The following is a 23642-nucleotide window of genomic DNA, read 5'->3' as shown; positions in this document are numbered from 1 at the left end:
CGAACCTAAGGTTACCGAGGAGGGGGTACGAACTGGGAGACTGGGTTTGACATACACACAGCTATGTATAAAACAAATGACTAACGAGAACCTACTGTTCAGCACAGGGAACTCTACTCAGTGCTCTGTGGTGACCTAAATGGGAAGAAAATCTAATAAACAAAGCAACTATACTCCAATAATTTCTCTTTTCTTTAAAGTATTGTAAAGGCAGGCGGCGCAGTGGTAAAGAATCCGCCTACCACTGCAAAAGACGCAGGTTTGATCCCTGAGTCAGGAAGATCCTTTGGAGTAGGAAATGGCAACCCACTCCAGTATTCGTGCCTGGAAACTTCCATGGACAGAGGATCCTGGCAGGCTGCAGTCCATGGGGTCGCAGAGTCAGACAGAACTAAGCACGCATGCGTGAATGCAAAGGTCAAATTAGATAATATATGTAAATGCACACAGAACAGTGCCTAGCACAATAAATATGAGCCATTTATCATTGCAGATTCTAAGAATCCTCGCCTAAGCATTTAAGAATGTGAGCCATGGGTCGTCAAGAGGCAGTGCCCTACTTGAAAAGAAGGCCAGAGTGGGCGAGGCAGGAGAGCTCCAGCACCCTGGATGCCTGCCCTCTGCTGCCCTCCACTGCCGCACTCCTGGGAGTGCCACCCTCAGCCATTCTGGTGCCGCCTTCACCGGATGGTTGGTACAAAGAGTCATCTTTGTGCATTTCACCTTCCCTAGAAAATGCGACGGTTCTGGCTGCAGAGTGAGAGAAGCCTAATGCTGCGGGAAACTGGAGAGGGCAGGGAAGCTGGGGAGAGAGTTTCTAGGGAGTGGACCTGAGCCAAGGTCGCAGTCAGGGCCCCGACCCCAAGGCCGGCCTAATTGGTGTGCGACAGTGGGCTCTACAGGACCTGGAGCGGAGGGGGTTCCCTCTGAGGGCCACCATGTCCCTCACCGCCTTCTCCTCTGTCCCTGCCCACAGTCTCCATGGCCCGGGGTACAAGGAGACCATGGAGAAAACCCCTCACTCTCTGTTAATAACTGAGCACCTCTAACAAACTTCCAAATCGAAAGTATAAATTATGTGGAGGGGGTGGGGGCAGAAAGGCATGGGGCGTATGGGATCGGCTCTCTGAGCCTGCAGCACCCCCTCCTGGCAATGCCCAGGACTGCCAGCATTCAAGAGCTCAGTGGAGAAAGGGGACTCTCGTGACCAGGCTAGTCAGCCCTTTCTCAGAGGGAGTGAAGAACTCGTCATGGTCACTTGGCCACCGCTTGGCTTGGCAGCTGGACAGAGCCAGGGCAACCCAGCTGTTTGCTTTTGCTTGGTTCCCTGTGGCTTCCAGATACTAAATCAGCACCTTGCCTCACTCTGTGTGGATGGATGCTGAGGGCGGTGCTGGGTGCTCAGGACCCTGGCTGACCTCACCTTGGGGCCACAGCTAGGTCCCAAGATCCCACTTTTCATAAGTGTCTGTCTAGGGTAGGATTGGATGCAGCCCCTTCTCCCTGCCTCTGCCCCTGGCCCACTGGGCATGGAGAATAAGCCGGAGGACGGGAAGGAGAGGGGTGCAGGGACCGACCCCGCCCCCATCACGAGCGTGAGGACCATAGATCTTTCCAACGTACAGGTTTTTGCTCTTTCTCTTCCGGGAGGTGTCATCATCGTCCCCTACTGTGTCAGGCCCGCTCATCTGCAGAGAAAACACAGACACGTTGCAACCTGGGCTGTTGTCTGAGCAAAGAGAGGCTCAGGGATCTAGCAGGTCCCACCAACCAGCCCACCCCCACCTCCATGCTCCCACCCCTTGAAGAACAGCGGAGGGAGGGAGACCCCGCTACTAGGAGCAGCCTGTTCACAGAGTGTCCTCCTCGAGCACCTAGGAACGCAGCCTGTGCAGGAGCAGCCAGAAACACAGCACTCACGGAGGCAGGGCAGGACAGAGACAAAGCTTCAGTCAAGGTTCTACTGTGTGACTTAGCCAACTGCTGTCCCTCTCTGAGCCTCTAGTGCTTAACTTCAACATGGAGATCACAATGACTAACCAACTCAGGATCCTGAGGTTTTTAAAGAGACCTGGGGTGGGTCAGCAGCGTGTGAAGTGCATTATTACCTACAAGAGCACCTCTCTTGCCTTAAGAGCTTCCCTGGTGGCTCAGATGGTAAAGGCGTCTGCTTGCAATGCAGGAGAACCAGGTTTAATCTCTGGGTGGGGAAGATCCCCTGGAGAAGGAAATGGCAACCCACTCCAGTACTCTTGCCTGGAAAATTCCATGGATGGAGGAGCCTGGGAGGCTACAGTCCATGGGGTTGCAAAGAGTGGGACACGACTGAGCGACTTCACTTTCACTTTCTTGCCTGTCTCTTAAAGCTTTCCATGGCTCCCAAGTACCCTTGAGACAATGTCCAAACTCCAGGACATGGTGTACAGGGTTTACCATCTTCGGATCTGGGCAGAAAGCTCCGTATCACCATCAGCTACAACTCCGTCGGTTATCTCTCTGGGCTGACCCCTGCTCCAGCAACCTCTTCAAACTGCCCTCCAACCGAAAACCATTCCCACCAAAAACCTTCCCAGCCGGGCTCTGTACACGCTCTTCCTTCCCTGGGAGATGTTTTGGTGACTCTCTCACCTCCCATTCCTTCCAAGACCCAGCCTCAGCAAAGACCTAGACCTCAGGTAAGCTGCTTAAATGCCTCCTCACCCAGGAAGCCCTCCTTGACTCCTAGGCCAAGGTTGTGCCCTCTTTACCCCTTTGAGGTCCCCGCTGCATCCAACATGGCTTCTATCCAATCTGTCTCCTCTACTGGAGTGTGAGTTCCCAAGAGCAGGGCCTTTGTCTGCCTTCACCTCTGTCTAGGTCACCTTGATTGGGCCTGGTGTATGTTAGGAGCTCAAGAAATACTTGAATGAATGAATGAATCAAGAGAGGGAAAGCAGGTTGGGAAGGATGTATCTTGAAGGCTTCACTGCTTGATTAACGGCCTGCAATTTTATTTCCTGCTATTCCACTGAGCCCCCAGACTCTGCCCTGCCCTACCTCCACCCCGCTTCCCTTTGCTTATGCTGTGCCCCCTTCCTGGAAGGCCTTCTCCTCTTCTGCCCAATCCTGACACCCTCCCACCCTGTCACCCCTCCTCTCCTCCACACCACTCCAGACTCCCACCGTCTCTCCTGGGGCCGCCCTCTGTTCCCCTGCCTCTGTGTGTCCATCCTCCCCCTGAAGAAATCAGACCCCTACAGTGCCACCCCAGAGCAGAAGCACAGGAAATGCATTGAGATGTTGGAATAGCTGCGGCTGAGACATCCTAAGACAAGTCGGAAGGCTACCAGGTGTGACTCTCACTCTGACTCCTTGCGAGTCACACCTTGGATCTCAGTTTCATTTGTAAAATAAAGAAAATGGGCTGAACTTTAAAATACCATGTTCTCAATCCTGGGAAGAAAAGTGGGCTTAATCCAGATATAGCCAGAGCTACCAGCCTCAGTGGGGCAACGACCCAGAGATGGATGGATGGATGGATGAGTTATAGCTTCATTCATGGAGTTCATGCTATAGGCCAGACCTCAGAATGGACATTATCCAGACACTGTCTCATTAATCTCAGAGTAAGTCCATAAAAGTAAACAGAACCTCAGAGAAGTTAAGTCATCTGCCCAAGGACACCCAGCGTTTACGTGACAGCTGGAATCTAGGTCTGTCTGAATTTAAGGCCTATGTTTCTCCACCAGAGGATGCTGCTACTCAGATGCAAGGACGGGACACATTTTGAAGGTTTTCAATGAACAACTCAGGGGAAATGCCACCTCTTTCCTGAGAACGCTGCCCCACCAAGGTTGTAAACACATGTGTACGTGCACACACAGGCACACGCCCAGCCATGGCACGGGACTCCGGATCTACAGTTTGCAGCCTGGGTATGGATGCTGCCTCCACTAACTTTGGAGACGTTCCCAGGCTTTCTCAGTTTCAGCTTCTTTAGCTCCAGCAGAGGCATCACCCTGCTGTTGGGAGGCTCACCAGGATAAAGTCTGGGCCCCCAAGGCGCGACTGGTACACAGGGCGCCCTCAGGCACTGGGGACTGCCAGCATTCAGCGCCCAGTGATTTTGCTGTCAGTGCCAAGCCCTTGCACACAGGTCACAGTTGTCTGGCCTGGCCAGGCAAGGCCTGAAGCCCCCACCCGTGGGAAAGGGCCCAGAGCGCTGGGCTTCCTCCCATTTAACCTCAGCTTCCGCACTTTATCGGCCCCACACAATGGGCCTGGGGACCACTCCCGCCCCGCCCGCCACCCCAAGGCTCTGCACCGCTGGGAACCAGGCTCTTCCTTCCACTGCTGGGAGGGGGTCATCTTCTCCAGGGCCGGCTCTCATCAATCAGCCTGAGAGAGGGGCCAGGGAGCTCAGGCCCTGGGGGTCGGCCCCCAAAATAGCCAGCGAAACCCACACCCCATGGAGGTGCTGTGTGCCAGAAAGAGATGAGATGGAAAGTCAGGGCTTGGATTTCCAGGCTCAGCGTGGCCCCCAAGCCTCCTGTCTCCGGGAGCTGCAGTAAGGCCTGCCTGAGGCTCAGCACACAAAGCATCTCTCCTTCCCATCTACTCCCCTGCGCTGCTCCTTGGCTCCTCCGTGCTGAAAGGTGACTGGAGACGAACCCAGAACCACTCAGCCCGCCCTTCACTCCAGACAGTCCCTGAGGCCCGCCCAGTTCCCACCGGGCCACCTCCAGGGACTGGAGGAATAATTACTGTTTATATTGTTATTATGACTATTACAATAGTCACGGTTAAGAGTTAAATGCTAAACTGCCTGGATTTGAATCCTAGCTCAGTCACTCATTAGCTAATCAACTTCAGCCAAATTATATCCCTTTTCTGTGCCTCGGTTTTTTTATTTGTAAAATGAGGATAGTAACTGGACCTCTCAAAGGGGTGTTACATGGATTAATGAACACCTGCAGAAGTGCTTGATGACTCGTAGCTATAGTGGTATGAACTGAGACTGTCTCCTGCCATATCAATAAACAAGAAATGTCACAGCCATCAGTGATCTCTGGCCTCCAAATGTGAACGAGGGCTCCCAAAACTGCAGGCCGGGGATGCTGCCCACCCCCCCAGCACACACACACACCACCACCAACAGTGACTGCTGAGGAGCTGGGGAACGCAAGAAGCAGCCATCTGCCAACTCCTAATGAAACAGGATCGGCCCCAGTCAGCTGAGGTGCACACGCAAGGAATGAATTCAGTGAGCCCAGAGGTTTGCATCTTCCCATACATAGAATGCTAAATTTCTTAACTTGATCTTTGATGTTCAGACTGTCTGCAAACTTGTATATAGCTTGACTTCCCCTCCTGTCTCCTTGGAGCAGTTTTCTCAGATATACTGAGATGCTATCTCCCAGGCTTGGAGTCATTCCCACCAAACTAAATAACTCTCTGCTTTCAGGTTGTGACTATATTTTTTTAGTGGTTAGAGCTGTTACTCACTACGTGCCAGGCAATGTGCTAAAGTGCTGTGTCATACTTTAATTTAACCTTCTCAACAATTCTAAGAGCTTTTTGCTGTTATTTCCCCCCAGCTGAGGAAACTGAGGCCCAGAGCTGTGTGCTAAGTCACTTCAGTCATGTCCGACTCTTTGTGACCCCATGGACTGCAGACTGCCAGGCTCCTCTGTCCATGGGATTTTCCAGGCAAGAGTATTGAAGTAGGTTGCTATTTCTATTTGCCTGGGCTCTCGGAGCTCGCCAGTAGCAAAAAAAATTTCAGGTCTGGCTGCAGACCCCACCCATGACCGAGGGGTCTCCTATAAGCAGGGCCTCACCTGATTCCCCCTGCTGGTCCTGACCTGACTTCTGGGGCCACGTGGCCATACCTGGCTCCTCTCTCTGACACAGACCATCTTGGCAGACCACATGGAACTTTGCAGAAACACTGGGACTAAACTCTACACTTATTTGTTTAGACAGAGGAACGAATCCTTTAGGCTTTTTACAGGTAGGAGGCTGGAAGATGCTATCATGCCTTGGAGCTGGAAGGCGTCTTAGGGGCTCCCTTGTCTGAACCACAACCTAGATGGGAAACAGTGCAGAAGGGCAGGCACCCTCCCCTGACAGCCTCTGCCCAGGCTGGCTTCCTGCAGGAGGGGAGAAGGAAGCACCGCCAGGGAGGGGCCACAGCCTCTTCTCCCCGCTGTCAAGGAATGACCCATGATTCTGGGCTGAGCCAGGCCAGGCTGGGGTGAAATTCACAGATGCTCTTGGAGTGTCCCTGGCCCCCAGGAAAAGGACAGACACAGGCCCAGAAAATCTGTCCTGCTGGACCCTTTTGGGAGCAGCTGGCAAGGTGCGGGTCTGGCACCAGAGGGCACTGTGGGACAACTCGACCCAGCACAAGAGGCACCCAGCCTCAGGATACCCCACGGGATAACCCCAGGGGATCTTCTCTTCTCTAGACCTCAGGCAGCCCACCTGTAAGATGATCCTGGCCGAGTGCTCCATCTCTCAGGTCTGTCTGGTTCAGATACTCCTAAACACAGCAGCAGGGAGAGGTAACACAAGGACTGCTGCCTCTGTGACAGACAGATTGCACTATGGCCAGCCTCGGTTTAGCCACACGGCAGCACAATGACTGGCCGAAGGCCACAGGAGCTCTGTCTGGCCCTCCTGGGTCTCATTGTATCACAGGATCACTACTGTGGGCACAGAGCTGTCAATATACTGCAGTTGCCTTGAATCCCTGGGGCAACTCCCTGAAGACTTAGCCACTCTTGTTTTATAAGAGAAAATCAAAGCTCAGGGAAAAAAAAAAAAAAAGAAGCTCAATAACTTGGCCAAGGTCTCAAGACCAGGAGGGACGAGGCAGAGCTGAGAATGAACCCAGTCTGTCTGACTCCACAGCCTGAAGACCTCACCCCTCTCCTCTTCACCTCCTGCCTGGCTCTGCCTGGAAACTGTGGTTAGTTGGCATCCATGGACCCTCCCTGAAAAGCCAGGCCCAAACCGGGAAAATGGAAGTCACAGGAAAACCTGCCGCCTCCCCCAGCTGCCAGTCCCCAACCCGCTGCCCCTCACCTGCTAGGGGTGTGCAGGGTTTAGGACAGGCTCAGAGAGGGCTGGACAAGGTGAGGCCACTGTCCGGCTCCATCGTCATGTGGCCTGGGACAAAGCCTTCTCCCTAGGCTTCAGACTCCCCACTGTGAGATGAGTACAACTGGTCCCAGCTTACAGCAGTGCTGTGAAGGCTAGAAAGGCGGGGGTGGGGCTGGGGTGCGGGCTGGGAGGACTGCTACTGCTCTTGCTGTCCTCCTTTTTCTCATCACAACCATTGTCGTCAGCATGATCCCCTTTATGGAGGACCCAGCAGGAGCTGAGTGCCAGGCACTCTTCCGAACGCTTAACCCAAGTCAGGCTCTTTAATCTTCCCAGTAACCCTATGACAGAGGTACTATGTATTTATAATACCCATTTTACTGATGAGGAAACTGAGGCTCAGAGAAGGGCAGGGATTTGTCCAAGTCCCACCGCCAGTGAGGGATGGAAGGGGACACCAGGGTTTCTGTCCAGCCTAGACCGCCCTTCCCCTTGACAAGGGTTAGCTTCTTACTGAAGCTGGCTGTCTGGAAGGAGAAGGATATGAACAACGCTGAAGGACTCAAGGCCTGGCAAGCAGAAGCCAAGTGGTAGGGTGGCAGCCTCTGAGGTCCCTGCCAGCTAGTCACTCAAGACCAAGAAAGGAGGCAACAGGCCAAAAGAGGGTGGGGGGTGGGAGGATGCCAGTGGGAACCTTCAGCTCCCAAAGGAGGAAGCTGGGACAGGAGAGAGAGCTGGCCTAAGCATGCTGGACTACCAGGCGGAAATATCTGCCCCCAAATTGGAGCTGAGATCAACTGGTTTGGGGAACTAGAAATGTATGTGAGAATGTGTGTGAATGTATCTGTATATAAATATCTGTACTGGAGCAAGAGCAGATGGGACAGAACTTGGAAGGGTCTGGTGGAGAAAGTGAGATTGCGAGGCCCAAGGTGGGTGTGGGTCCTTGGACCTCAGCCGTCGTCCAGAAGAGAATGTCCAGGCCTGGCCTGAGTTGGCCTGAAGCCTCACTTCAGTAGGACAGAGATCTGGACTCCTCCCTATAGAAACTGCCTCCGAAAAAATGGCCTTAGATGGTGATACTCAAACTATGCGAAATGTCCCAGTCCCTGAGGGACTGGTTTAAAACGCAGGGTCTGGGCACTGCCCCCTGGAAATTCTGATTCCAGCTTCTAGGGAGGGGAATTAAAAATCTATACATTAATGACCTATTCCCTGATGATTTCAGAGCACATCAATGGCGCTTACAGATGAGGAAATAGATCCTGTCCCCTTGCCTTTGGAATTTAGTTCTAATTCCTGGACACAAAGTTTAAGGCCCTTTTCTGGAGGGCCCCAACCTTCCCTTCCAGCATAGGCACCTTTCAGCAGAAGGTGTTATCCCTCGTGCTGAGCAGCCTTATTGCTAGTGGCTGAGAAGCTGCAGAGGCTTCTGAGGCCATGTCTCAATTTGGTGGGGAAGTGTGCTGAAATCCATTAGTCATGTCTGCCACAGGTTTGGAGGCAGGAATGGCAGCATGCATGCCATGCATCAGCCATCCATGAACTTTAGAAATCTCTTGTTCTAGCTAAATTAACTTCTGCAGAGTTTAGTCCAGGTCATGTTCTTTCACAGTATGCCTACCTCATCCTCTCTGTTTATTCTAAACCTGTTCAACTTTCAAAGCCAAGCTGAGGAGCATCTTTTGCTAGAAGCCTTCCCTGGTGGCCCTCTGCCCTGGGGTCTCTCCTCCCCACACTCTCCTCAGCCTCACAATAGTTGTCATAACAACACCTTGCACCACACTGACTGTTAGCACCTCCACAGCATTTGCCTGGCGCCTAGACTAATGACATCAGGCACCAAGTTCTTTAGAAAGTGAAGTGAGAGTGTTAGTAGCTCAGCCGTGTCTGACTCTTTGTGACTCCATGAACTGTATCCTCTGTCCATGGAATTCTCCAGGTGAGAATATTGGAGTGGGTTGCCATTCCTTTCTCCAGGGGAACTTCCCAACCCAGAGATGGAATCCAGGTCTCCTGCATTGCAAGAAGATTCTTTTCACTGTCCGAGCTACCAGGGAAGCCGCAGGCTCTTTGGGCTCATCCTCAATTGCCATGGGTTCTAAGTGCTATTAATCTCTGCTTTTCAGAGAAGACACTAAGGCTCAGGAAGGCTGAGTGGCTCACCCAAGACCACATAGTAAGTGAGGGACAGAGACCAGATTCAAACTGGCCAGTAGGCCTCAAGGGCTTCCCAGGGGGCTAATGGTAAAGAATCCGCCTGCCAAAGCAAGAGATGCAGGTTCGATCACTGGGTCAGGAAGATTCCCTGGAGGAAGAAATGGCAACACACTCCTGTATTCTTACCTGGAAAATGCCATGGACAGAGGAGCCTGGCAGGCTACAGGCCATGGGGTCGCAGAGCTGGGCTTGACTGAGACAGTGAGCATGAACACGGACAGGCTTCAAAGCCATGCTGCAGCCTTTCCACTGCTGGCCACCCCGCTGGCCCACACAGAAAACACATTCCTCACAGGCTGAGATCAGCCTCACGCATCTCTGTGGCCCCTGCTGTGGCACAGAGCACAGGGCCTGGCACACAGCAGGAAATCAATAAACACTTATTCATCTATTTATAAATATTTGCAAGAGACAAAGAGCACGGTGGTTGAGAGCTCCAGCCCTGGAGCCTCATTCTAATTCTGGTTCAGACATTTATAAACTGTGCAACCCAATGAGAGTGACATAACCTCCCAGTACCTCAGTTTCCTCATCCGTTGCAGGCAACAACAGTGTCTACCTCCTAAGGCAGCTGTGAGACTTAATGAGTTCATATAAATTGCTTAGAATAATGCCAGCATGGAGGAAACTCGTGCTGTCACGCTTGTGGGCTGACAGATTTCTAGTCTGGCTAGGCTTGGACCAAGAGTAAGTTATGACTATTTCTCCAGTTAGCATGTTGGATCTTAAAGATCCAAATATACCTGCCCTACTTTTGGTGGATTCCCCCGGTAAAATGGAGCTGTAAGAATATCTGGAGTCAGAAAGTCTTGTGTTTAAGTCCAAGTTCTGCCTTCTTGGTCCCTCTGGGCCTCAGTTTTATCATCTTTTAAATGGGTAGAAGGCTTAATGGAAGGTTGGGACAAAAGCAGAGGTGGGACAAAGCCAAGATTCATTCCCTGCAGCTCTTGGACCCATCCAACCCTGTCATGTACGCTGTTCCCCTCCACCCTTGGGCTCCTTACCTTCCTGTGTCCTGTGAAGAAGAGGGAAAGGTGGTGCATGGAGCCTCCATTGCGGCCCAGTTCCTTCTTGAGGGTGCGGGGGGAAGGCATGGCCCAGGTGGATGCGGCGCCCTCGCCATCCGAGCAGTGCAGGGTGGTGTCGGAGGAGAAGCAGGGCCCACGGTTCTCCTGCAGCAGGCTGCCCTCACTGTGCGTCCGGCGCCGCAGCGAGTTCTGCACGCGCAGCGAGAGGCCGCCCTCGGCACCCTGGCCCGTCTCGATCATGCTGCTGCGCTTGGCCTCCCCACGCTCTCCGTAGTTGTCATCACTTGTGTCCTCGTCCTCATCCTCCTCCCCCTCCTCGGCCTCCTCTGCGTCCTCCTCGTCACCCGAGCTGCCCCCCTCCGCCCCTGCCTTCTGGCTGTAGGTGCTATCCAGCCGGACCTCGGGGATCACGAAGTTCGGCTTGGAGGCCATGGGCGGGTTCCCTGTGGCTGCTGGTGGGTCCCCAGAGCTCGTGGTCTCCTCAGCAAGGGGCTGAGCTGCCAGGGGGGTATGGCCGGGGGGCAGGTCTTGACAGGGCGGAAGGTCCTGGGCAGGGGGTTCCTGGAAGGCAGGGAGGTCTTTGCTGATTAGAGGGTCTTGGCCGGGAGAGGGTTCTTGCCCAGCAGGAAGGTCCTGGCACGGAGAGAAGACTGCGGCTGCAGGGTGTTCCTGGCCTGGTGGGGAGTCCTTGCTGGGCGAGCATTCCTGGCGCACAGGAGGTTCTTTGCAAGAAGATGAGTCTTTGCTGGGCGTTGATTCTGGGCCAGCAGAACCTTTCTGGCCAGAAGAGGAGTCCTCTTTGGGTGGAAGCTCTCGTCCGGGAAGAGGCTCCTGGCCAGGAGACAGGTCCTTGCTGGGTGAGGGGTCCTTGGCATCTGGCCCCTTCCCTTCCTCCCCGGGCATTTCCTTCTTCTCATCCGCCTCTGATCCCTCAAACATCTGTGAAACAAAGAGAAAATGAGAAAGGCTTACAAGAGGAGGCTACCGGGCACGAGTCAGTGTCACTGAAAATGAGGCGGCGATCCACAGCCCACAGCCTGCACCCCACGGTGTGAAAGCCAAAGCGCCCCGTGGAGACCCGACAGCCCCTTTGGCTAAGCTGAATACGGGCTTCCCATCCTTACTGCCTTGCTGGAAACTTGCGCTCCATTAAAACATGGTTGGTCATTTAAGGGAGACGAGGGAGAGGTTAGTTACCAGTATATGTCTTCTCTCATATGCCAGGACCCATGGCAGATTAAACCCCTCTTATGTAATGTTCCCCGGGGGCTTTCTTGGTGGTTCAGAAGGTTTAAAAAAAAAAAAAATCCATCTGCAATGTAGGAGACCCGGATTTGAGCCCTGGGTCGGGAAGATCCCTTGGAGAAGGGAATGGCAACCCACTCCAGTATCCTTGCCTGGAGAACCCCATGGACAGAGGAGCGTGGTTGGCTATAGTCCCTGGGGTCACAGAGAGTCAGACACAACTGAGTCACTAACAGTAACATGTAATGCTCCCAGTGGCCCTCAAAGGGGGGTGTCACGGTCCCTCTGTAAGTCGCTCTGTGAATAAATGAGAAGCAGACAGCCTTGGCCTTCATGGACCAGAATCAAACCAAGCCCCAAGCCAGAGCAGCTACCAAGTGAGAGAATCCCAGACCTAGCCAAAGGATGTCTTCCACCTGAACCAACGTCTTTCAAAAGCCTTAGTGAGTCATTTGAAGAAGAACTTGCTCTGAATGTTCAGCTCTTTTTGAAACTAGTAAACTGGGAGAAAACCAGAACTTCAAAATACTGCGCATACCTGTACTCGACAGGTGTCACAGACACGTGGAACCTCACTGAGGGATCACTCACCCCGTGCTTTTTAAACTGTGATTGGAGGAACCTCAGGAGTTGCACGTCCAAACAAAAGAGGACGCGTTCCTGCCTCACACACCACCCTCAGAATCCTTGGAGTTTTCACTGGGTTCTTGCAGATTTCATTTGCAAAGGGAAAAATACTGCCCTTACTCCGAGTCTGAAAAGCAGCTGTCTCACAGGAAGACTGGGGCTCAGAGAAAGTCAGGGGTGTCCCAGTGTCACGGCCACATGGGAAAATGGGTCAGGCTTGGGCTAGGCTGGCCCCTCCCCCCCATCACAGTAAAGGACCTGGAGCGCTGGACCGGGAACTGCTCAGAGCCCAGGTTCCGTCCATGAAGAGGCCACAAGGACATACGACTAATGAAAAGAGGAAGATGCCACACACTTATGAGAACTATACAGATAAGCGAGCACACACACACACACACAGGCGGAGAATTTCATGGTAAATGCCTCAGAACATAGGTTAAGAGCTCTTACTGTAAAGACCACTAATGTCTGTTTGATGGATGAAGAAGCTGGGCCCAAAGAACAAGGACTTACCCGCTATGGCACAGCTGCCAGAGACTGGAAGGCCATGCCTGCAGCTGGGAACTCTTTTAAGCCCTGGGCCGGCCAGGCGTCGCATCTGGGAATAAGGGGCCCAGCCGCAGCCCAGGGCAGCTGCCGCACCCACGTGTCAGGGGTCAGAGTGGCGTCTGGGAGCACCAGAGTGGAAGTGAAAGGCCAGTGGGGTAAAAACCACCACCTGGGAGGATGAAAGTGAAAGCCCCTCCCACCTCTACCTCCTGGGTTGTGGGAGGGTGAAAGTTGCTGAGCCAGGACGGGGAGCCTCAGAGGACTGCAGGATGATCTGGCCAAAGTTTGGTTCCCAGGTACAGGCAAAGACAGGGGCCCACTTACTCCGAGGACTGCCTGCCCTGCAAATCCTGCCTGCAGCTCCACGGTGAAGACTTCTCCACCCAGGAAACCCTCAGACCACACCGCCTCAGATCTGGGAACCTTGGCGAGCCCATATCCCCACTGCACAGATGGGGAGACTGAGGCCCAGAAAGGAGAAGGGGCCAACCTAGAATCACACAGTAGGGCCAGGAAGAGCCAGTTCCTAAGCCCTCTGGACCTCTGGCTCGCCACCTCTGAAATGGGATAACCAGGGTACCCAAGTGACACACAAGGGGAGTACACTCTAAAAGTCCAAAGCTCTGAAATGGGATGGTGGTGGTGGTGTGGTGGTTATGGTGAGGAAAACATTGTTCACGAAACTTAAACAGCCGCACATCTTTCTCATGGACCCCTAGACGCAAACTGTCAGGCTCCCAGAATCGAAGTTGGCAATTGTGATTCCAGGCACCCCAATCCAGGAATCTCATCTGGGAACCTTAGTTTGTTCCCAGGGGGGTCAGAGAGACTCTCCACTGAACTGACAGGAAGACAGAGGGCCCAGCCTGGACAGTGACCTAGGGACTTGCCCAAAGGCACCCGTAAACACAGGGCTAAGCTGGGGTTAGAGCCTGACTCCTGGCTCTTTCTTCCCAAGCCCCCTTCGGATCTCAGTTCCCAGGGCAGCCCAGCTCCTTGCCTGCCCCCTCCCACCAACGAGCATTCTCTATCAAAAAAAGCAAAATGTGGGCAACGCCAGCTCCCTGGTGTCCCACATTCTCTCACCTCCCCCTCTGCCAGACCCTTCCATCTAGAAGCACGGACAGTCGGACAGTCGGAAGCAGCAACTGGTGCCCTCGGGAACTGGCTCTGGGCCCTGAGAGAGGAGCAGGCCACCTTCCCCTTCCTGGGGGTGGAGTGGGGCCAGGGCCTGCACCAGTAGTGACTGCAGCCCAACCGCCTGCCCTCAAGAAAGTGCAGCACCAGGCCCAAAACCAGAAATGCAAGTCAGCCTGCCTCTGCCAATCATGCTCAGCCAGGCCAAAGCAAACAAAGCCGGGAGGGGAAGTGCCTCTGTCCTCAGGGGGCCCCCGCCCCAGGGACGCTGAGAAACCACTGAGGACCCAGGGCTCTCACCGCACCCCGGGGTTCCTGCTCAGACGGCCCGAGTCAGACTTTGGTTTTGCTTCCAGCAGCATCATTTCCTAGCTGTGCGAGAATATGGCCAAGCCTCCCCAAATTCTCTGAGCCCTGATTCCTTACCTGGAACAGAGCCGTGATATCACACCAAACTCACAGGACTAAGTTCATGCTCTTCACGGGGCCTGGCCCCAGAGAAGCATTTGATAAAGCGGGAGCTATTCTTAGTCTAGGCTTATCTTTGTCATTGTTGTTGAGTCGCTCTTTGAGCCCCCATGCACTGTAGCCCGCCAGGCTCCTCGGCCCATAGGATTCTCCAGGAATTCTTACTGGAGTATGTTGTCATTCCCTTAGAGATCAGGAAACTGAGGTCCCAGAGGCTAGGGGAATTACGTAAGATATGGGAGGCTGACTCAGTACTAGAACTCCTGTCTCCCAGTTAAGCATCTCTCCCCACTTCCCTGGATCTTTACACACAAGGGCAGGGGAGCCCCAGGGGTCTAGACGGAGGGGGAGCAGGCTGTGAGCAATGGCCCTTCACCCAGGTCCATCCCCCACAGGGCAGACACTCGCAAAGAAGAACCAGCTCAGAACAGACTGGGTTCTGTTTTGTGTGAGCACCTGAGTAGGCTTGGTCAGATCTGTGTTCCTGGGAAAGCTGGAGTATGGGGTACCTGAGCAGGTAGAGGGCCTCTGGAACAGAAAACCTCAGAAACCTTAGGGGAGAGGGTAGCAAGTGAAGAGAATTAGGATGGGAAAGGAGAGAAAGATGAGAGCCATGTCACAGAATGGATGCCAGGCATGAGCTGGTCCTGGGAGCAACAAAACAACACAAGCAGAGCTGAGCCATGTGAAACTGCTCTGGGCGGGGTGACAGGACGCGGGGGTGGCGGGAGGACTGGGGAGCACGTGTCCACGCAGTCGTTCATTCTCCGGGCACTGAGTTAGGTCCTGGGGTGGGGGTGGGGACAGCAGAGGCCAAGTCAGACGCAATCGCTGCCCTCCCCTGAGCAGAAAAGCAGAGGCTGGACAACTGGTCTTAAGGAATGTGGTGGGTGCTCTGAAGGACACACAGGCAGCTGGGGACACCCCGCTAGGCGGCTGTTACAACAGGTTGGGGTGCCAAGAATCCAGCCAAGGCGGCCCAGAGACCAGCTGACTCGCCCAGGGCTCTGGGTCCGAGCGCACCGAGAAGCTGCCCTTCTGCTGCGGAGAGCGTGTATCTCTCCCATCCATCATTTCTTTGGCTCAGCTGGACCAGGGTTAATTCTGTGCATGTCTCGCCTGCTAGAAGCACACAGGAAATGAACCAGGCCTTCTAAATGGAGCTGCTGTTTAGGATATAATCAAATCCTCTCCCCAGTCCAATCCAGGGCTCGGAACAGGCTGGGGAAGGGTGGCAGGTGTGACACCCAGAGGCCAGGCTCACACCACCTACGTCCCCTGGGCCCTGTGGTGGCTGGAAGTGACTTGCCCAATGTCACATAGCTACTAAATGTGGAGCCAGGTTGGCTGACCCCAAAGTCAACCTGCATCTCTAATATGACTCATCACCTCCACCACAGATGCTGGGCTCGCATCTGCCCTTGAAAACCACTTCCTCCATTGAGCAGGGCAGGGCTCAGCTGGGGTGGTGGAGGTTGGGGTTTGGGGTGGGGGGTGGTGTGCCAGGGTTTGCCTCTATCTTAGGATGGCCTTTCCACAGGATTTTCAGAAAGAGCCTGGACAGAAGGCCAGAAGACCCCGGCTGGAACCCCCAGCCCATCATTCACTTAGCTGTGAGATCCCAGGTGATCACTGTTGGGGACCAAGTCTGAGAAAGGACAGGAAAGAGTTCTGTGAAAGGGAAAGCAGCTGGACAAAGGGAGAGGCCACGAGATTCCCACCTGGCCATTTGAGCTCCAGGCTTGCCTTTTGAGATGAGGGTGCTCCTCCGAGCTTGGCAAGTTGGCTCAATGCCGGCTTCCAGGAACCCCTGCTCAGCCTCAGTCCAGCCCCCCAGGCAGGCCTGGCTTCTCGACACCCGGAGGCCGGAACCACCGCCCTGCCTCTGCCACTAGCTCAGGGGCCTCCAGGCTGTTTCCCTCCCTGGCCCTCCCTGCGATGGGTTCGGTAAAGTCCAGGAGGAGGGAGGCAGCAGGTACCTTAAAATGGGGAGAGCTCGAGACAGATGCCCCCTTCACACGTACTGGCTGGGTGACCCCGAGGCTAACTTCTCTGGCCCCAGTTTCCTTAGAAGTAACATAGCATGCTGGGAGGAGTGACTGAGCGGACATCCACCCAGAGCTCAGCCCTGGGCTGGTACACAAAGCGCTCCGTCAACGGCAGCCAGGACCACCGCAGCACGGCCTGGTTCTGACAGTTCCCCCTCTGGATCTCCTCCAACCTTGCCGATGAGCCCTCCTCCGCTCCAGCAGGGGCCTCTCGGCCTGTGTCCTGCTCATCACACCCTGCTCCGGCCCCTCCCTCGTGCACCCCTTCACTCTCTAGGCAACAACCATCGGACGACACGCAGTACCCGCTGCCAGCCCAGACCTGTCCTCTCTCAGAATGTTCTAGGCTCTGTGGACATCAGAACAAGAAAGACATGACCCCTGTCCTGGGGGAGCTCACAAGCTGGAGAGGAAGCCCTGGCGTGAACCAGGTCATCACCCACAGAAACAATCTGAAGAGCACTATGATCCATAACGTGAAGGAAAACTGCAGGAAAACAGAGGGGCGTGTGGAAGAGGCCACCCTGTGAAAGGACCCTGCGGCGGAAATCTGCTCAGGGGGCAGGGCTGGGCTCACAAAGGAGCAAACAGCACAAAGGCCCCGAGCCTGGAGGGTGAGCGCCCTTGAGGGCAGACAGGACACCTGGGTGGTTGGAGCCCAGGCACAGAGAGGGGGCCATTCCTTCCGAATGGCCCACCAGTGTCCCCAGCTCGACATGCCCCATTCTGACCTTCCCCCGAGTCCATTCCTCCTCCTGGAGTCTCTGAGTCAAATCACACCCCCACCAGGTGCCCGAACCAGAGGCCTGGGTATCATTCTCTCTTCTCCACTGCCCCCATGGCCAATCAACAAATCGTCCTGATTATCTCTCGTAAAATCTTAAGAATCTTTCCACTGGGGGAGGTTATGTGTGCGCAGGGACAGGAAGCATTGGGAACGCTCTGTACTTTCCTCTCAATTCCTAAAACCACTCTGAAAAATAAAGTTGATTAAAAAAAAAAGAAGAAGAAGAAGAAGCCACTCTCGCTACCTCCACCGACCACCACCTGCCTCAGTACCACATCATCTGGCCCTGGGATTGACACTGACTTCCCAGCAGTGGTCCACACTCCTCTGCTCACTCTCTGCATCCTGCCCGAGGAGTCTTCTAAATGCGAATCTGACCCTGTCGCTCCTTGGCTTAAAAACCCTGGTTCCCCAGGTCCCTCCAGACAAAGCGCAAATTGTGTAGCCCTAGAAGAGTCTGGGCTTACCTCTCCCCGCTCCCCATCTTAAGTATTAATGATAAATGAATGTATGAATGAATGGGCAACCCAAGAAACTTCATAAACCATCTAAATTGTTATTACTCAAAGTAATAACTCATGAGCCAGCAGCAGCAGTACCCGGGAGCTATTACGAAATACAGAATCTTAGGCCTTAACGAGATTAGAATCCACATTTAAAGATCCCAGGTGATTCATTTGCATATTAAAGTCTGCAAAGTACAGATCCAGCCTATCAGTTCTCAATAAAGAGACATACTTTAGAATCATCTGGGGTGCATTTTAAGAATATCTGTAACTGGGTCCAATCCCAGACCTACTGGATGGGAGGCCCCAACAAGAGGGCCCAGGCATCTTGACTTTTTCGACTTTCAACTCCCCCCAGAATTCTGGGGAGTTGCCTCCATTAACAGACAAGGTGACTGAAGCTCAGGGAAGGGAGGCAATACGCCCAAGGTCACACAACAGAATCAGGACTGGAGTCCAGATCAGAACCTGGTATGGTACCAATTCAAATACATGGTGTTCCCTCTGTAAGGAAGCCCATAAAGCAGCAGCAGCCGCTGGCCCACAGTGGGGAGCCATCAAGCCCACTGGAGTCAGCTAGCCCGTTCACGCTCCCTATGAACAGAGGACCAAATGCAGGAGGAGAGAGGGGAAGGAGGAATTTGACAACACACTGAAAATTCTCTGTCCCTGAAGAATCATACCACAACTCATGGATCTGTCAGGGGCTCAGGAAGGCAGGCAACACACAATAGCGGGGAACATACCCATTTTACTGAAAGCAGTACTGAGGCATGGTGGAGCAGTAGCTCACCTCCTTCAGAACCTCTTAAGACAAAGCCAACACACAGGGAAGAGGAAGCCCTGAGGACTGAGAAGAGAGGGGACCGCTTTTAGAAACCGTCCCTCCTCTTGGCGCTGCCACCTGACTGAGTCAGAAGAACATGCCCTCAGGCCTGCCCTGTGGAGCCAGAGATGCAGAGATGCTCGCTTCCCTCTGGATGCCAAGTTTCTCACTGGGCAGTCTTCCCCCCAGCCCTGCAGCCCCAAAGACCCCTTCTCGTTCGAGCCCTCTTCTCAACTGAAAGCCATGTGCGTGGACAGCAAAGTTCCCCAGCGTCTTCCTGACCCCGTGGTAACTGATGCCTCCGCCAGAAGGTGAGCGCGGCCTTATGGGCCTCTCTGGCCCCACCCTGGGTCTCTCTGCTCAGAAACCGGTTCTCCTGTGGGCTCCACCACCACTCCCTTACCCCCGGGCACCTTCCTTCTCTCCCTGATCCGGGTGTGTGCACCTGCGCTTTCTCATTTCCTCATTATCCTGCCCTCCTCAAGTCCACTTCCTGCCCATCCCGTGCAGCCCAGTTAAAGGCTCCCTGGGATGCCCTAGCTAGAGGGCTCTCTGCTCTCCTGCCAAGGCCTGGCCTGCACTGCTCGCGTGGCCCTGGGCAGGCTCTGCTTCGGCTCATCAGGACTGTGTCCCAGGCTCACCCACCTCACCCCCACCCCCACCCCCACCCCCAGAGTTTCTCAGCGAATACCTACCCAGCGCCAGCCACGTGCCAGGGCCTGTGTGGGGCGCTGAAGCTCAATGGTGGCAAGACACGTGTCTCTCCCTGAAGGCGCTGGGAGAGCAGCAGGTAAAGGCCCATGTCAATCTCCCATCCACCTGCCATCATCTCAGGGGGTTACGGACGCACAGAGGCAGCAGGAAAGACTGGGGTGGGTCTTGGAGGAGGTGGGGAAGAGGATAGGAGAGGGTACCCAGGCCAAAGCCAGAGATGACATGGAATATTTGAGGAAGCACAGGTGGTTCTGTGGAGCAAAAGCACGGTTATGTTAAAGAATTCGGACTTTATTCTGAAAGCAATGTTTACTCGGTGTTGTAAAGATAGGGAAGGTGGAGCTAGAGATGGTGAAAGCAGAAAGCAATGGAAAAAAAGGGCTGGAGATGGGAAGAGCGAGACCATCCAGTGAGCCTCTGTTAGACCGCCGGCACTGTGACAGCTGCTGTACACCGCCTCATGTCCAGCCGCATTATGAGGTCAGCATCACTGGCCCCATTCTGCAAATAAGGGATCCGGGACTCAGATAACTTGTAAAACTTATGCAAGTTCAAAAACTGAGTAAGTAGAGGAGTCAGAATGGTCTGCCTGGCTCTAAGCTGCTCTTTCTGTGGCCCCCTGACCTCCTTTCCTGCCCCCTTCACTCCCTCTTCCTCTCTACACGCCTCTCTGTCTTCAGAAGACCTTACCAAGCTCCCAACCTGGGCCCGGCCAGGCAGTGCGGAGCAATTCCAGATGCCTGATCCCAGTTCTTACCCCCAAGTTAGTGGAGATTGAGGGGAGGGTGTCTGACTCACCTGGTGGGCTGGTACAGAATCGCCAAACCACCTCCCTCCCAGGGACCCCTTGATGTGTGGGAAGAGTCAGAAGCGTGTGGTTCCTCTGTGATGTTGTACACTAGGTTGAGCAAACGAGGAAGCTCTGCCAAGCCGGGGGGACCCCAGAGAAGGACACAAATGGCACCGTGGTCAGGAGACAAGGATCTGGACTCAGGCAGGGCAGGTTGAATCCCGCTTCTTAATCGTGTGGCTGAGTCAGTGATGCCTCCCTCCCAGGGATGCTAGTGGGCAGGAGGCAGGACCTGGGGCATAGCCCTGCTCAGCCCATGGCCGTCACCTTCCTCTTGCTGCTCAATTCTCCCTCACGGCAGGCGCCGGAGACCAACCCCCAAATCTCAGGCTTAACTCCAAGCAACAGCTTGGAGAATCGGGGAGCACTTTCAGAGCCAGGGGTGGAGGAGAAAAGCCTACTGCTGGTGAAGACCAGGGGTCTGGAGACAGGCAAATCCAGACTCCTATCCCAGCCCAGCCACCTCCTAGCTCAGTGCCCTGGGGTAGGCTGCTTAACCGCTTCAAGGCTCAATTTTCTCATCTGTGAAATGGTGACAGAGGTAGCAAGTACCTACACCATGGTACTGTTGGGAGACCACCCAGACAGAAGGGCCCCTGGTACGTGGTAGGCGCTCAGTGTGTGCGTGCTAAGTCACTTCAGTCGCATCCAACTCTTTGAGACCCTATGGACTGTAGTCTACCTGACTCCTCTGTCCACAGGATTCTCCAGGCAAGAATACTGGAGTGGTTTGCCATGGCGATTTTCCTGGCCCAGGGATCAAACCCACATCTCTTACGTCTCCTGCACTGGCAGGCGGGTCCTTTACCGCTAGCGCTGCCTGGGAAGCCCAGTACATGCTCAATACACACTTGCAATTGCAAGGAGGTAATCATATCTCCTTCTTTCATCATCATCATCACCTGTCCCCTCCCCTGCATTCCACCCCAGGAGCAGGCGCTTGACATATTCTGACGCAGCCCTACCTACGGTGGGGCGCTATTATCTGTACATTTCAGGGCAGAAGATTGAGGCCTATCCGAAAGGCCTTGGAGGCTGAGGGTAGCCGAGCCTGTGCTCAGCTTCCCTTTGGCTAGGTCAGTCTGGCTCACTGCACGGCCCCAGGTCAAGTGACTCCCATCTCTAAGCCACCCTCTCCCAGAGGGGATCTGTCCAGCTCTGAATCTCAGCCAGCCTGGGAGGGTCTGTTCTCAGGGCCCAAGGCGAGGCCAGGATCCTGGTGGGTGCAGCTAGGGCCGGAAGAGTAGAAAACGCCCCCTTTCCAGAGACCCATCCCCACCCTTGTCTGTCTGTTCCAGTCCCTAAAATACTCCTCATTCAGTGCCTGCAGTGCCGGGGGCATCAGGCTGGGGGACTGGGGTAGGGATGGGGGAGAACACTTGAAGGTTTATCTGGCTGTGGGACTCAGCTGCAAACCTGCAGTCAAAAGTCACTCTCCAAGGCCCCGGGCACCTCCGCCTGCTACCTCCACCACAGCCTCCCCAAAGCAGACACCCTGTGTCTCTGCTGGGGCTGATGTCAAGGCTGGGTTTGCCTGGGTTGACTGGCTGCTCCAAACTTACCCTCCTTTCCTGGGGCTCCTGAGTACACTCCGCCTGTTGCTTAACCGTCCCCTTCCCTCTGGGACAATCCCAGCTCCCTCCCCTGCGTGTTCTGTCCCTGCCAACCCACTTCCCCTCTCCCCTCCAGCCGGGCTGAACTATTGGTAGTTCCCCAAACACCCAGGTATCTCTAAACCTGTGCTCACTGCACTTTCTCCCCTCCTCTGTCCACCTGAGAACTCCTACTTATCTTTTAAAACAGCTTACCCACACATGCATTGCCCTTGATTTCTGACAAAGGTGATGGTGACCAACAGTGAGAAAGGATGATCTTTTGAATAAACTGGATATCCACCCAGAGAAAATGAGTCTGGACCTCAGTCTCCACCCTATCTAAGAATCTATTTCGAGTGGATTTTAAAGCTAAATATGAAACATAAAACATCCAGAAGATAACACTGGAAAATATATCCAAAACCTTGTAACAGGCAAAGAAACAGGATTCAATAAATATTTTCCATAGAGACAAAGATTGACAGGTTGGACCACCAAAATGAAGAACTTCTATTCTTCGGAAGACACCCTGAAAAGAGTGAAAAGGCAAGCCACTGAGTGGGAGGAGATATTTGTAATGTGCACGTCCAACAGTGAACACATATCCAGAATATTTTTTAAGCTCCTTCAAATTAATAAGGAAAAAGACGGAGGATCTAATAGAAAACTGGAGGAAAGACTTGAACAGGAACTTTCCAAAAAGATTATCCAAATGGACAATCAACATATGAAAGGGTGCTAAACCTCACTAGTCACCAAGGAAATGCAAATAAAAGCCACAATTAGATGCCACAATAGCTACTGTCAAATCTGTTGGTAAGGAGGGGTAGCAACAGGTGTTCTCCTATGTTTGTTTGAAGAGGGTGTACTGGTGTCACACTTCAGAAGATTATACAATGGAATCTACTAAAGCTAATCACATATAACTTTATGACTCAGCAATTGCAAACCTTAGGTATTTGCCCAACAGAAAAGTATATTATAGTGCACCAACAGACCTGCATGAGAATATCCATGACAGTACCGTTCATGACGACCGTCAACTGGCAACAACCCAAATGTCTGTCAGTGATAGAATGGATATAGTCACACAACGGAATTCCACACAGCAATGGGGCTGAGCAAAATAAGACCACGTCCAACAACACTGGCAAACTTCACCATCAAAATGCTGCTCCAAAGAAGTTAGCATGAAAGAACCCACACTCAAGGATTCCACGGATACAAAATTCAAAACAGGCAACACCACTCAATGAGAGGAGTCAGGACAGGAGCACTCTTTGAGGTGGTAGTGACTGAGGTGGGTGGCAGCTGGGGGGTGGGGGAGGTTTCCAGGGTACTAGAATGTTCTGTTTCTTGACCTGGGGAGTTTGTTCACTTTGTGATAATTCATCAGCTACATACTTCCATCCTTGTAACGAAAGATGTAATTTAACGTTGCAACTTAAATTTTATTTAGAAAGCAAATAAAAGCCCTCATCCCAGGGTCTGATGGCACCTTCCAACTGATGCCTCCCTGTCCTCCCTCCAAAAGCTGCTATACCACCTTCCATTTAGCAACTGCCCGCTCACTGGAGCGCCTCACTCCACAGCATCTCATCCAACAACAGCCACCACTAAAGGAAGGTGCCAGGGGCACCCCCACGACCCGCATGACTCAGTGCCAGCGTGCAGGAGCCCTCCCTCCACACACATCATCTCATACCCCCGTGAGGCTGAGCCCTTGCCTAAGGAAACGCAGGCACCGAGAGGCTCTGGGTCTTGCCCCACTGCAGAGTGGGGAGTCCCGAGCCCAGGCACCTGCACACAACATTACACAGTCTCCCTGAGATAAGCCGGAGCATGGGGCTGCAGACATAGAGGTGATTCCTATGGCTGAGTTAAAAATCGTCGCTCCACCCTGGAGGGGTGGGCACACTGGGATGGAGACCTGCTCCTTCGATGGACATCCAGATG

General features: G+C 53.7%; 1 protein-coding gene across 4 annotated transcripts in view; it reads right to left on the bottom strand.

The window, feature by feature from the left end:
• Positions 1-23642, bottom strand: part of RGS3 (regulator of G protein signaling 3) — a 137997-nt gene that overhangs the window by 5581 nt on the left and 108774 nt on the right. For 3 of the 4 annotated variants that reach the window (XM_068974437.1, XM_068974435.1, XM_068974436.1), the window contains 2 exons: positions 10311-11273; positions 1624-1688 (listed from right to left, as the gene is read on the bottom strand). In XM_068974437.1, coding sequence (XP_068830538.1) covers positions 1624-1688; positions 10311-11273 — 1028 coding nt within the window. The remainder of the gene's footprint in view (positions 1-1623; positions 1689-10310; positions 11274-23642) is intronic. The other variant, XM_068974438.1, reaches the window with a different exon arrangement.

Source organism: Capricornis sumatraensis, chromosome 6 (assembly GCF_032405125.1).
Source record: "Capricornis sumatraensis isolate serow.1 chromosome 6, serow.2, whole genome shotgun sequence".
NCBI lineage: Eukaryota > Metazoa > Chordata > Mammalia > Artiodactyla > Bovidae > Capricornis > Capricornis sumatraensis.
This window is presented reverse-complemented; position numbering and strand designations above follow the sequence as displayed.